Consider the following 14,129-nt stretch of genomic DNA (forward strand, 5'->3'; position numbering starts at 1 on the left):
GTTTAATCTAGTTATGTAGGGAAGTGAGAACACAGAGTTGGGGGGGTCAAGGTCACTGAAAGGTGGCAGAATTAATGGACTGTAGGTGTGATGAGTTAGAAGGATTTTTGGAGTTTTGTGATGAGTGAGTTGAAATATAAGAGGTGGTGTTCAAAAGTATGTTTGAAATTGACATTAGGAAGGGATTTCAGTTATTATTAAAGGCTAGTTGTATCATGTGAATCATGTTGGTGAGAGGCAGAGCGGGTAGGCTGGAGGCAAGGTCACTGGAGGAGGTTCATCTCCACCAGGATGAAAGTAAATCTTGGTTTGTAAGAGTTCAAGCCATTAGGTCTATCTTTGAAGGAAAAGGGATTATTTGTAAGGAAGTTGGTAGATTTCTACCCAAAGGCTCTCGATCTAATAGGAAGACTGAGAGCGTTTCAGTTAATCTAAGATCTTGGGGGAAGAATCTGGATTTGGGCAACACTGGGTGCCAAGGCCCTGCGTGTTGCTAGGCAACTGAGAAAAGCCGCCCAGCCTAGTTCTGGTCTTTGGCGCACTTCCTGTCTGCGACCCACTTCGGGTCTCTGGCCACTTTGACTCCAGCGTTGTGGGGGAGGATCTGGCCAGAGGGGTCTGCCAGCCAGAGGCTCAGGGCCCAGAGGTAGGTGGGGCAGTTAGGTGTTCCAGGACTTCCTGATCCCACTGAAGGGCTGCCTCCGGCACCGCCATGAAGAAGCTTTTCACCTCACGGAGAAGGAAGGATGAGCCCCGCGGTTCCTGCTCACCCCTGCTTGCAGGCAGATGGGCCAGTATTGGTCTCCTCGCCCAGTCAGGCTACACCCTTCGAGATAAGAATTTAAAGAAACTTCACAGAGCTGCCTCAGTCGGGGATTTAGAGAAGGTGAAGGAGTATCTTCAGCTCAAGGAGCATGATGTGAACACGCGGGACAGAGATCTCAGGTGACCAGAGTGACTGAAGGGCAGCATGGGGGGCGGGGGGGAAGCTGGGGCCACTGGGCCCTCTAACCGGAACCATGACTTGTCTGGGCTCCTCCATTGCTTGTCACTCCATGTTTCCCACAGCAGAGAAGTCTGGTAACCTTTGGCAGAGGGTCACAACCCCAACTTTCAGCTTCTTCCCTTTAGAAAGGCTCTTCTGGATATCTGAGGGCATTTGCCTTAATCTCCACTGCTTACTCCACCCTCCCCCCTACCTCCGATTTGTCCCTGTGACAAATCTTGTCCCTAGCCACTAAGATTTTCCATGTTCTTAACATACTAATAGAAAAAGAGTAGAGGCAACTTTTCAGAATAGTTGTTAAGATTTTAAGACTCTGAAAGAGCAAAACTTTTTAATGTAGATCTCCTATGTAAAAACTTTTTTTAGTTATAGAGGATATTCAAAAAGCTCATCAGCAACCACTTACTGCAAAAACAAAACTAATTTTATAAAGAAATGAAGAACAGAAAATGTGTTCTATATGTGCCTCCCTTAAATCTTGTGGGGAGTTTTCAGGTCATTGAGTGTGTAAAATGTCATGTTTCATCACTATGGTTAGAGGATTTGTGTTAACTTATGGATAGGTTTACCTCCTCTTTTAATAAAATCAGAGTTATCTAATTTATCTGACTTTTATCCTGTACCTCTGCTTTGAATTTCTTTACAAGGTCATGAATAACCTCAGCATGACTTTATTCAGTGGTCAATTCTCAGTCTTACCTGGCAGGCCTCTCAGCCAAGTCTCTTACCTCCTTATCAATAGTATTTGAAATACTGTGTTGTCTTGCGGCACAACTGGTTCACCTGGCATTTGTCCTACTTTTGTGTACAGTTCTTTTTAGACTCTTTTGCTGGTATCGCTTCATCTTCCTGACTGGTAAATATTTGAAGCCTCAGACCTTGAAATGATTCTCTTTCTCTTAATCCTCACTTGACTGGTGAAGAGAGATCATCTGTATCTGATTTCCAATGCTTCCCAACTTTTTATCTCCAGCTAGACGTCTCCCTGAACTCTAGACTCACATATACAAATGCCTACATTATCACTTGGATATCTAATAGACTGTGGTGTTCTTGTGAATGTTTAATAACAGGCTTTTGAGTTGGGGTGGGGTTGGGGAGAAGGGCAGAGAAGCCCTGATTTCACGCTACAAATGTGATGTCAATTGGCTTGAGTAATTCCTGAGAATTTAACAGTCAGCTTGTGAGAGCCACTAGCTCCACTCCATCACTGCTTTGGGATCTCACATATCCCCATACTGCACTCCTGTTACTTCTCAGATCTACTCTTCTCTTCCTATAAATGCCAAATCTTTTCTTTCAGTTGTTTAGACTAGAACCCGTAGAGTCAGTCTTGACTAATCTCATTCTTTTACATCCTCCATTTCTTTCAACAGGAAATCTTGGTTTTACCTTCAAAATAGATCTAAAATCTAGCCATTTCTTGCCACGTTCACAGTTACCACCCTAATCAAAGCCACTCTCATACTTTAATGAGAGTTACTGCAGTGGCCTCCCAGGTAGTTTTCTGTCTTCTAACATTTTCAATTTATTCTCCACACATTAGCCAGGATGATCCTCTAACGTGTAAGTGAAGTGATGTCTTTCCTTACCTAAACAACATCCATTGGCTTTTCTTCTCATTAGGTGTAAAAGCCAAAGTCCTTGCAAGGCTCATAAGCCCTACACAGCCTTCACCCCCACTTCTTGTTATCTCTCTGATCTTGCCTCCTACAACTCTCCCTTTCACTCATGTCCAGTTCCCCTTGCCTTTTTAGTGTTCCACAGAAATGCCAGACGTAGTTAGAACCTTTGGACTTGCTGGTTCCTTTGCCTGGAGTTCTTTTCCCTCCCAGATAGTCACATGACTTGATCTCACTTCCTTCGGGTCTGTCACCATATCATAAAGGCTTCCTTGGCTACACTACCTACAACTGAACCCCTTCGCCAAGCTGACATTTTCTGTTCCTCTTCCCTGCCTGATTTTTCCCTTTAGCACTTAATACTGTCTGTTGTTCCTTGGATATTTTTTGTTGACCTCTTCCGCTAGCCAGGTGTGATTCATAAGATCAGGTATTTTTGTTTTGTTTGCTGCTGTGTCTTCATCACCTACAACCTTGCCTAAGCCATAGTAAATATTTAATAAATATTTTTGATGAATGAATACATACATATATATCTATGCCTATAAATATAATTTAAAAATATTACTCAGCAATAAAATGATATCTCACTAATATAAGGAATGAAATTACTGATACATGCAGCAACATGGATGAATCTCAAAAGTGTCATGCTAATTCAAAGAAATCAGATAATAAAGACTATATATCAAGTGACTCCTTTTCTATGAAATTCTCGAAAGGCAAAAGTATAGCCAAGGAGAGCAAATCAGTAGTTACCAGGTGCTTCATACAGGGACTGGAGGAACAAGATTGATTATAAAGGGATATGAGTGATAGAAACATTATCATGTTTATGGTGGCCATTATATGACTATATATTGGTCAAAACTCATAAAATTGTACATTTAAACTTTTTGTATATTATACCTGAATAAAGCTGAATAAAAAAGTCTCAAACTGTATATTCTATTTGAATATTTCTGTGAGTGTGTAGAAAGACTGAGAATGGGATAGAATATGAGTGGATACATACTAAACTTAAAATCACTATTTCTGAAGAGTAGATGAGATTTGGGCAGGGGAAGTAGGGAGAGTAAGAATGGTTATGGGAGACACACTTTGTGCTGTTTAATTTTTTTTAAGTGATTTTAGTGATTTATATAATGCTGCATAAACTCATTTTATAAGCATTATGCTAACGGGCTCTGATGCCTCATGTAGGTATATGTACATATAAATAATGGCCTTAGGAAATATATTCTATATATGTTTTCTAGTAAACGTAATGATACTAAAAGTGGAAGTTTCTGGTTAGGAGAGAACAAGAGAAACAGCATGACAGTTAATGAGCGGGTTGTTCTGAAGGCCATAGTAGCCCAGTAGGAAGAACATTGTTTTGGGAATAAAAATCTGAATTTTCAGCCTGTCCTGCATTTGTATGACCTTGACCCTAAATCTCATCTTGTCAAATCAGAATTATTACTAGATAAGTGTTTTTTAAACCAAAATCTGCAAGCCCTATTGCAAACCATTTCTTATTAAACCAGAAGAGCTCCTTATTCATGTCCTTTGTTTATTTGGCTTATATTTATGTTTTTATTTTAAAAGTAATGTACCTAGTAAGTATAAAAATGAATGGAAGATGTCTAATATCTCTCCCAGCAATAAAATTAAATTACTTCTGTGGTTTTTTTTTGTTGTTGTTGTTTTGTTTTTGTTTTTTTTTTTTTTTATAAAAAGTCCCTCAGATCTGTAGATAGCCTGGTCAGTGAAGGCTCAATTCCAAATGAACACTTTCTACCATACTACTCAAACCGAGATTAGATCTAAAGTGCTGGTTTACAGTTGAAAGTAGTGATCTAGTGTGAGGTAGCTTCCTTGGTTACTTCTTCACTCACCCTGAATTCTAAGTTATCATCAAGAGCCCAAGTCGGTTGATAAGGGGGGTGTTCTCACGATGACCTAATTTAAGACGGCGGCTATGCTCTGGTCTTGCACCCTGTGTAGCCGGTAGCACTTCTCTTTTCAGCTTTCAGAATAGTGACCCTTCATATCCATCTGAGTCACTCCTTTTGCTAAAGTTCAGTTAAAGATTTCTGGAATCTGATAATTCTTCATTTGCCCACAATCTCTGCTGACAGTTCTTTCACTGGAATATGAGAGAGTGAGAGACTGGGAGGAAACAAAACTTGAATCAAACAGTAGGACACCAGCTGACCTAAAACCCTAGAAACCAGCACTAGGCCTTGCAGGGATTTAAATTTCTTGTAAGGACCATGAGTTAAAAGGTAACAATATAAATCAGAGTCTGCAGTTTGCAATATGATACACTGATAAAAGTTGTGTATTTTTGAGAAATGGAATAATACACTTGGTTTTAAGTGTGTCGCTAATATATTTGTAATACATGTTTTGCATTCAGCTATTTCAAAAAATAGGATGGTTTTTGACATTAGGTGAAAAAGCATTGATATTGTAGAAGCTCTTGTATGTGTACACATTTGGTAAATGATCATAACAAAGGCATTACTTGCTGCATATTTCAATATTCAATATTCTTAGTTATCTGGAATTAAGACCAATTAAATCTAAAACTTAAAATGAAATGGAGGCAATCTGTATATTCTTGAGACTTTTTGTCTTTTTAAGCCAGGATGACTCATTTGAAAGGATGCCAAATATTCTGAGTAAAAATCTTTTAAAGACTATTTTGAAGGTTGAGTAATATTATAACCTTTGTAAGGTTTCATGCCTACTCAGGATAGATTAGCCTTGTTTTCAAATTTTGTGTAAAAGACCACAGGACTATATCACTCAATACATCCTTAAGAAACTGAAGCTTTCTTAGCTATTTTATTTTATTGACTCTGTGGTTGATTTCCTATGTTCCTTGGGGCATATAGATGGGCTCTGAGATCTTTATAAAAGTTTCATTGTCATGTAGGGTTTAGACTTAAATTGGAAGAGTGCAATATTCAGCAGGCATTCATCAGCTACTTTTGGAAAACCTACTGGGAATTACCCAAATGCCATTTACTTTCTCTCAGAGAAAGAGAAATCGGTATTGTTTTTTGTTTTCATGAAAAAAGGAAACTGGAGCTTGAGAGAGAGGTAGATCTAAAGATTGAGTAAAAACCACCTAAGTTCCTTGAGACTAAATTTTTGAGATAGGTCTAACAGTAGGTGAAGGAGGCAGATCAAAATATTTGTTAAGATTTTCTATGTTATCACAAGGAGTTATTTTAGGTCAGCTTAAAGCCTTTGGGCCCTATATATTTAGGTTGAAGACTGGAGAAATTTCCTATTACATAAGAAAGTTTACCTTTAAGCCAAATTATGGATGTCAACAAAAAGGCTGATCAGTGCTTTTCCTGTGTTGTAATTTCTGCGAAATCAAATTATCAGAAGTTTGGTAAGGATGGAATCACAGCAAACAAAGTAGATCATTTTGAGGGATATTTTCATCTAGATCATGATGTCTGAGGAATCATTTTTGTTCTACACAAAAACAAAGTAACCCTTTCCAATGACTGGGAAATGTGGGTTCCTTAAATTCACATTTTCTTTACCATGGAGGATGTTAATCAAGAATAACTTCTGGTTTCAGTCTATCATCTAGCTGACCATCCTCTTTCTGATTAGAGTCTTTCTTCAGACAGAATAATATAATTGGTTAGGTTTCTGTTTTTTTGTATTATGCTTAATCTTGCTTTCCAGTGATTATATTCAGATAACCTTTGATTGGAGTTTGTGTATTTCCAAATTGTTCAAAATTGTTTCTATATATTTTTTTATTTTCTCCCATAAATGGTAAATTATATCATCATTTATAGATTTTATGTCTAACTCGTTGGAAGTTACCTTATTTTCAAGTCCTTATGCTCCTCTTAGTATAAATAACAGTTCTGTTTAGGTACGTACCCATGAAGTACTTTTGAGAATCTAAAATATGGCATCTATATTTTGTTTAGGACCTGAGCTATCTATATATAGATTTTATATTATAAAATTATCTTTAAGTAAGGATATAATGATATCACCTTCACAAATAAATAAAAGTTTATTGAGGTCGGTTCAGGCTAAAAACGACAAAGTTTAAAAGGAGTCATTAGTACCTGTTATGTTATACTTCATGAATATGTGCTTGATTTCTTGGAGGCTACATAGAATATGGCTCTTTGAGAAGAAAAAATATTTTAATAATTAAAAATTAGGCTGAGATCTACAACTTAAAGAGAACCCTTAGGCTTTTCACCTTTGTGTTCACTTCTGAGAGCAAATATCAACTTAAATAGCTAAGCAAAGAGAAATACACACAACTTAGGTGTAGCATGCTGTGGAACAGGGGTTCCAAGCATAGGCAATGTCCCTTCTTCCTATTAGCTGGCACATGTATCTTAGGTTTTGGAGATCATTTCTAGATTTTTTTGGATATCTAATTTTATCATTCTTTCCAAGGCTTAGACTCACTTTCGTGTTTGAAGAAAGCTATTTTTTTTTAACATAAGTAAATTCTCTTGGAAGTGAAACCAGTTAAATAAGTATCTTCAAAGCCCTGAAGATACTTATTATGTTATGTTACTATGTTAAAACACATAGCCCTTTAAATTCAGTAAAAATTAATTTTAATTAATATGAATTTTATGTAAATATAAGTAAGCATATGAAGCAAATCAGTCAGCTCAGTTGCTAAGTCATGTCTGATTCTTTGCGACCTCATGGACCCCTTACCAGGCCTCCTTGTCAATCACCAGCTCCTGGAGCTTGCCCAAACTCGTGTCCATCAAGATGGTGATACCATTCAACCATCTCATTCCCTGTCGTTCCCTTCTCCTCCTGCCTTCAGTCTTCATCAGCGTCTTTTCTAGCGAGTCATCTGAAGGTATATGAAGCAAATACCTTAACAATATATGATCTGGCACGTTCTTTGGCCTACTAGGTAACTTCTCAAACTAGGCCTTATCTCTAACTTGCTTCATTATGTCGATACAGAACACCTTTGCACCTGGCCTGTGCTAATGGATATTCAAATACTGTCTCTCTTTTAACTGAGAAACAGTGCAAAGTAAATGTCTGGGATGGTGAAAACAGGTCTCCATTGACTAAGGTGTGTTGATTTTTCCTTTTTGATTGAATTGCATTTGAGTTCTTCTCCTAGTTAACCTTTGCTATATTTCATATTTTAAGACATAGTATTAAATATTAGTTTAATATATCAGATCCTAAGTAGTAAATTGGTTAGCCATCTGTTGTTTTTGTGTTGGCAGGCAGTACCATGTGACCGGGAGAGCTGTGCTACTATTCTAGAACGCAGTGCAGACCCCAGTCTGGTGGATTTAGACGGCAACACTGCTCTTCATTATGCTGCCTGTCGTCAAAGTGTCTCATTAGCTGCAAAACTGCCGAAACACAAAGCTAACCTTGAGGCTCAAAATAAGGTAGTCTTCTGTTAAAAACAGTACCTGGTATTTTAGAAAGCAGTGAAAGAAGATATTCATTGCAGATAATTTATATCGGTTGAGACTTATGTTATATAAAGCATGAGTTTTACAAAATGAAATTAGGGAGAAGGAGAGGAGAATGAGATTATCAAATACTGATAAGTTTTCTTTTTTAAAAAAAACTTTCTCTATTTGATTTTAGATTATCATCTTGACCTCCAAAGCAACATTATGTTTAACAATTAAAACTGTTCAAAAGACCACATCAAATGAGAAATACTTGATTTCACTATAAATGAACATTGTTTAGAAATCATAAAGAGTATATCTTTTTCTATTTTATTTATATACTCATGAATAATTATAAGAAATGTAAAATTAGAAAGGCACTTGTTATACTAAAAGTAATCCAAGTCCCCTATTAAGATATTATGGATAATTGATGAGCATACCTTTTTAAGCTTCCTAACACTTTAGTTCACTGATATTTTATCCTCATTACAGGGCAAAATAAGTGCCAGCCTTGGAAGTTTAAATGAAACCCTAGGAAACCAACTGTGTATTGTGAATTAATGTTTTGTAATATTTATATATGTTCTAGGTGCTTATTAATTAAAAGTTCCATACTCCTCTTGCCTACAATTTGAATTAAGCCTGAAGTAGAAACTCTAATTTTATTTTTTAACTAGTTAACAATATTTTATGTTTTTATTATTTTATTTGTGTGTGTATGTGTTAGTAGCTCAGTTGTGTCTGACTCTTTGTGACCCCAAGGACTGTAGCCCACCAGGCTCCTCTGTCCATGGAATTCTCCAGGCAAGAATACTGGAGTGGGTAGCTATTCCCTTCTCCAGGGCATCTTCCTGACCCAGGGATCAAACTTGTGTCTCTAGCACGGCAGGCAGATTCTTAACTGTCTGAGACACCAGGGAAGCCCTTTATTTATTTACTTATTTAATTAATTTATTTTTATATATTATTATAATTTTATTTTATTTTTTGAGTGGCATGTATGTGCTTGCTGAGTTGCTTCAGTCTGACTCTTTGTGACCCCATGAACTGTAGCCCGCCAGTGAGACCATGGGATTCTCCAGGCAAGAATACTAGAGTGGGTTGCCAAGCCCTCTTCCAGGGGATCTTTCCAACCCAGGGATCAAATCCACATATTTTACAATGCTAAATAAGATCATTTAACCATAGCTATCTAATAGGAATACACACACACACACACACACACACACACACGTGTGTGTTAAATGCTAGGTGTTCATTTCTTAAATATACCAGGCTGCTTTTGCCCACAATTTGAATTAAGCCTATATTATATATGTATATAAGACATATATCTGATATTGAAAAGATTTGGCCATAGGATTTTGGACAAATTATCTAGATTCTAGGATCTATCTTTCTATCTGTAAAATCAAACAGTTGGGCCAGATTTTTAGGTTGTTGTTGCTCTTTTTCTTTTTTTTAATAACATTAGAATTTTCTGCTGCTGCTGCTGCTAAGTCGCTTCAGTCGTATCCGACTCTGTGCGACCCCATAGGCGGCAGTCCACCAGTCTCCCCAGTCCCTGGGATTCTCCGGGCAAGAATACTGGAGTGGGTTGCCATTAGAATCTTCTACAGAAACCCAATCTATAAATCCCATATGCTGTAATTAAATGGAGATGGGGACTCAGAGTCCCAGACACTCCTCTCCATAGAATTTTTGACACATTTTCTGGAAAACATTACGGTTCTCAGGAGCAGGGATTGGAAACCACCAAACTAGATGTTTCTAGGGACTCTTATTTTCAGACTCCGTAATATTCATTATCTGTGATTACTGCACCTTTTTGAGAAGATTTGCCCCACAATTTACACTCTTGCCCTGACTCTTTTCCTGATCATACATTTGAACAGTAAATTTAGAAGACTAACTTTTTAAGAAATAAAAGATATTGTTAAGATTCATAAATGCACATATATTTATATCTCTTGCTCCAGAACAGCCCTTATGATTGCTCTCAGTGATGAACCAACAAGTTTAGTCAATCTTCTTCTTCAGCAAGAAGTGGACCTATCTTGCCAAGATATTTATGGATTCACAGCTGAGGAATATGCATCTTTCAATGGTTTTACTATGTAAGTGATATTGTGTATCTTTTAACAATTATGTGAAATTTGAGCATAAGGAAAGAAACAGTAGCCCCAAAGTACAAAGCCCACAGTAGGGGTAAACACATGATGAACTCTGGACACATGCATCCAGGGATGCTTGATTTCCCCATCAGTATAAGAACCACAGGGTCTTCTGCTGCGGGGAATAGAGACTTCTCTCTTAAAGGGTGCACACAAAATCTCACACTCTCCAGGACGCAGGGCAGAAGCAGTAACTTGAAAGGAGCTTAAGTCAGACCAGCTGCTGTTCTTGGATAATCTCCAGGAGAGACAGGAGGCAATCAGAGGTCATCTTCGGGACTCAGACACTGGGGCAACAATTTTGGGGAGCTCATTCTATCACCTGGACACTGGTGCTGGCAAGCACCATTTTGGAATTCTCCCTCTGGCTTATTAGCCCCAGGACCCAGGGCAGCCCTGGCCCAGCGGCCTGCAGGCACCAGTGCTGGATGCCTCAGTCAAGCAACTGCCTGGCCAGGGACAAAGCCCCACCCACACCAGACAGGCTACTTGAAGGCCTCCAGATATATAGATACAGATATAGCATATCGATTACAGTGTATAAGCCAGCTCTTCTTTCTTGAGGTTTTAACAAAATAACTTATTTATATATTCCTTGTGGAATAAATATTTAAAATCAAGAAAAACACAAACCAAAGACACCCCTGAGCCCACAGCTGTCCCTAGACAGGGCCATGCCCACAGAAAGCACAGACCCAGACCCACACTCCAGCGCATAGGTACTAGACCTGGGATTCCCCAGAGCCCTCCAGCTAGAGATCCTGGGATCCAGCTCCACCCACCAGTGGGTGGACACCAGCTGCAAGACAGCAGCAGCCCTGCAGTCTGCAGCCCAGGTCCACCCACTAGCAAGCATGCTTTAGCTTCGGGACAGACCTCACCCACTAGCATGCAGACAGCAGCCATAAGACAACCACAGCCCTGCAGCCTGCCAATCTGGCCTGTCCATCTGCAGTTTAACAGAAGCCTGAGGACACCCTGGGCCCTGTGGCCAACTGTGTCAGGAAGTGGCCCCAGCCACCAGCCACCATGAGCAGAGTGATTCAATACCAGCTCTGGGACTCCTGGACCCTGCAGCCAGGCCCAAGGATCCAACTCTGCCCACCAGTAGACTGGCACTTGCCCCAGGACCTGGCTTTACCCACCAGCAGGGAGGCAAGAGCCCTGGGTCTTCTGGACCCTGACTTTACCCACAGGTTCCCCCAGAGTTCATTAGTTAGCTACCTCATAGCATGGCTCTGCCAACCAATGAGTCAGGGCCTGGCGACTAACCAGGCCAGGGGCCAACCAAGCCCAGCAGACTGCCCTTAGTAATCAGTCTGCCATGATAGAAGGACCCATACACTCCACAAGGGGGGTACCCCTAGAGCATACAGCTCAGGGGAGCACACTGCTGGGGTGCACAGGCCTATAAAAGGCCACTTACCGAAGGAAATGTAACCAAACTACCAAATACATAAAAATAAAAACAGCAAGTTATGCAAAATGAGGTAAAAGGGAACATGTTCCAAGTGAAGGAACAAGGTAAAACCCCAGAAGAGGAACTACATGAAGCAGACGGGGAATCTACCTGAGAAAGGGTTCAGGGTAGTGATCGTAACAGTGATCAAAGAACCTAGGGGAAGGATGCACAGACTGAGCAGTTAGAAGTTTTTAGCAAGGAGTTAGAAAATACGGACCAACCAACCAGAGCTGAAGAATACAGTGACTAAATTTAAAAATCCAGTAGAAGGAAATAATAGTAGACTAAATGTTGCAGGTCAGTGAGCTGGAAGAGAGAGTTGAAGAAATCACTGATTCTGAACAGGAAAAAAAACAGAGAGACAAATGACAATTTTAAGAGCTCTCTGGGACAACATTAAGCACACTAATATTCACATTATAGGGGAGCCATAAAGAGAAGAGAGAGAGATTAAGAGGCTGAGAACATATTTAAAGACATAATAGCTTAAAACTTACCTAACCTGGGAAAGGAAACAGCATCCAAGTCAAGGAAGGGCAGAGTGTCCCATACAGGATTAACCCAAACAGGAACATACCAAAACAGCTTAGTGAAATCGCTTAGTTATGTCCGACTCTTTGAGACCCCATGGACTATACAGTCCATGGAATTCTCCAGGCCAGAATACTGGAGTGGGTAGCCTTTCCCTTCTCCAGGGGATCTTTCCAACCCAGGGATTGAACCCAGGTCTCCCGCATTGCAGGCGAATTCTTTACCAGCTGAGCCACAAGGGAAGCCCTAAGACAGACTGAAATTAAAATGGCAAAAACTAAAGATAAAGGATAGTGGTGGTTGTTTAGTTGCTAAGTTGTGACTGACTCTTGTGAACCCATAGACTGTAGCCTGCCAGGCTCCTCTGTCCATGGGATTCTCCAGGCAAGAATACTGGAGTGGTTTGCCATTTCCTTCTCCAGGGTTTCTTTCTGACCCAGGGATTGAACCTGTGTCTCCTGCATTGCAGGCAGATTCTACCTCTGAGCCACCAGGGAAGCCCAAAGATAAAGAATATTAAAAAAAAATAGCAAGGGAATAGCAACAAGTTATATACCAGGGAACTCCCATAAATGACTATTCAGCAGAAACTCTGCAGGCCAGAAGGGAGTGGCACAATATATTTAAAGTGATGAAAGGGAAAAATCTACACTCAAGATTACATGGTAAGGCTCTCATTCAAATTTGATGGAGAGATCAAAAGTTTTATAAACAAGCGAAAGGTAGAAGAGTTCAGCACCACTAAACAGTTTTACAAGAAATGTTAAAGGAGCTTCTCTAAATGAAAAAGAAGAGGCCACAACTAGAAACATGAGAATTATGAAAGGAAAAACACATCAGTAATTTAAGTGTAAATGAATGACTATGGAATTTTTATCATCTCAATATTACTTTAATATTTTTAGTGTTGAAAATTATAACAGCATTATATTATTGTTCTTTTTCCAAAAAGGTAAGAGGGGAGAGAGATAACTTCCTAACGACTAAGCAGTTACCTTTCGGATATGAGAACTATCAGCATTTATTAAAAAATGCAAATAACTTTAAACTGCAATCTAATGCCCTTATCCTCTTTTTTGTTTATGCCTTTCTTTTGTGATGGGAACTAAGCTTTTTGTAATTGTGACTTCTGCTGGGTAACAGCTATTGCCTATCTACAGCCTCTGCTTTTTATTATCATTTGTTAACTCGCTTTCCTGGTACATAGGGTCTATTACTTGGTAAGAGTGGAAGCCTAGAATATGTTTCTCATATACATAACTTTTTAAAAAATAAAGGAAAGTGTCTCAAATGAGGGAATTATATTTAGATATTTGTTTTACAGTTAGCTTTAACCCATACATTGCCTCATTCCTGTCACTGAAATTCTGAAGTCATATGCCTATTAATGAGTGGCTAGAATGGGCTCTTTTCAGGCATGGAGAAAAGGTTTCTTTTTTGCTAGATATTGTTCAGTCTCAGACTGTGCATTGGGGTGGGCCCTAATCCTCTCTGACTGGTGTCCTTATAAAAGGAGGTTAGGAATGCAGAGACACACAGAGGACAGCAAGAGGACAGTTATCTACTCGCCAAGGGGAGAGGCTTGTAACTGTTAGAGCCTTCCTGTATGGCCCTCAGGAAACCAGCCTTGCTGACACCTTGATCTTGGACTTCCAGTCTCCAGAATTGTGAGAAAATAAATTTCTGTTGTTTAAGCTACCCAGTCTGTGGTATTTTGTTACTGCAGCCCTAGCAATCTATATACCAAGTATAACCTAAAGCCACTTTTTCTACCTTGTGAGTGGTTTTTTGTGGTTACAGGAAGAAAATAAGTGCCAGAGAATGGGGATATCTAAAATAAAAATGGTATCTATTGTTGCAGTGACCTGAGAGGAGGTTGTGGTCAGCAGTTGAGTGTGC

The 14,129-nt window shown here is 39.3% G+C and overlaps 1 protein-coding gene across 1 annotated transcript; it reads left to right on the forward strand.

Moving 5' to 3' along the window:
- The first annotated feature begins 259 nt into the window (after positions 1 to 259).
- Positions 260 to 11,270, forward strand: ANKRD7 (ankyrin repeat domain 7). Its single transcript, XM_043871792.1, is given in 8 exon segments — positions 260 to 758; positions 819 to 945; positions 7,603 to 7,717; positions 7,878 to 8,048; positions 9,800 to 9,858; positions 10,043 to 10,133; positions 10,135 to 10,180; positions 10,876 to 11,270. Coding segments are annotated over 8 exon segments (1,050 nt in total). The 5' UTR covers positions 260 to 712.
- Positions 11,271 to 14,129: the final 2,859 nt, after the last annotated feature.

This window comes from Cervus elaphus, chromosome 18 (assembly GCF_910594005.1).
Source record: "Cervus elaphus chromosome 18, mCerEla1.1, whole genome shotgun sequence".
NCBI lineage: Eukaryota > Metazoa > Chordata > Mammalia > Artiodactyla > Cervidae > Cervus > Cervus elaphus.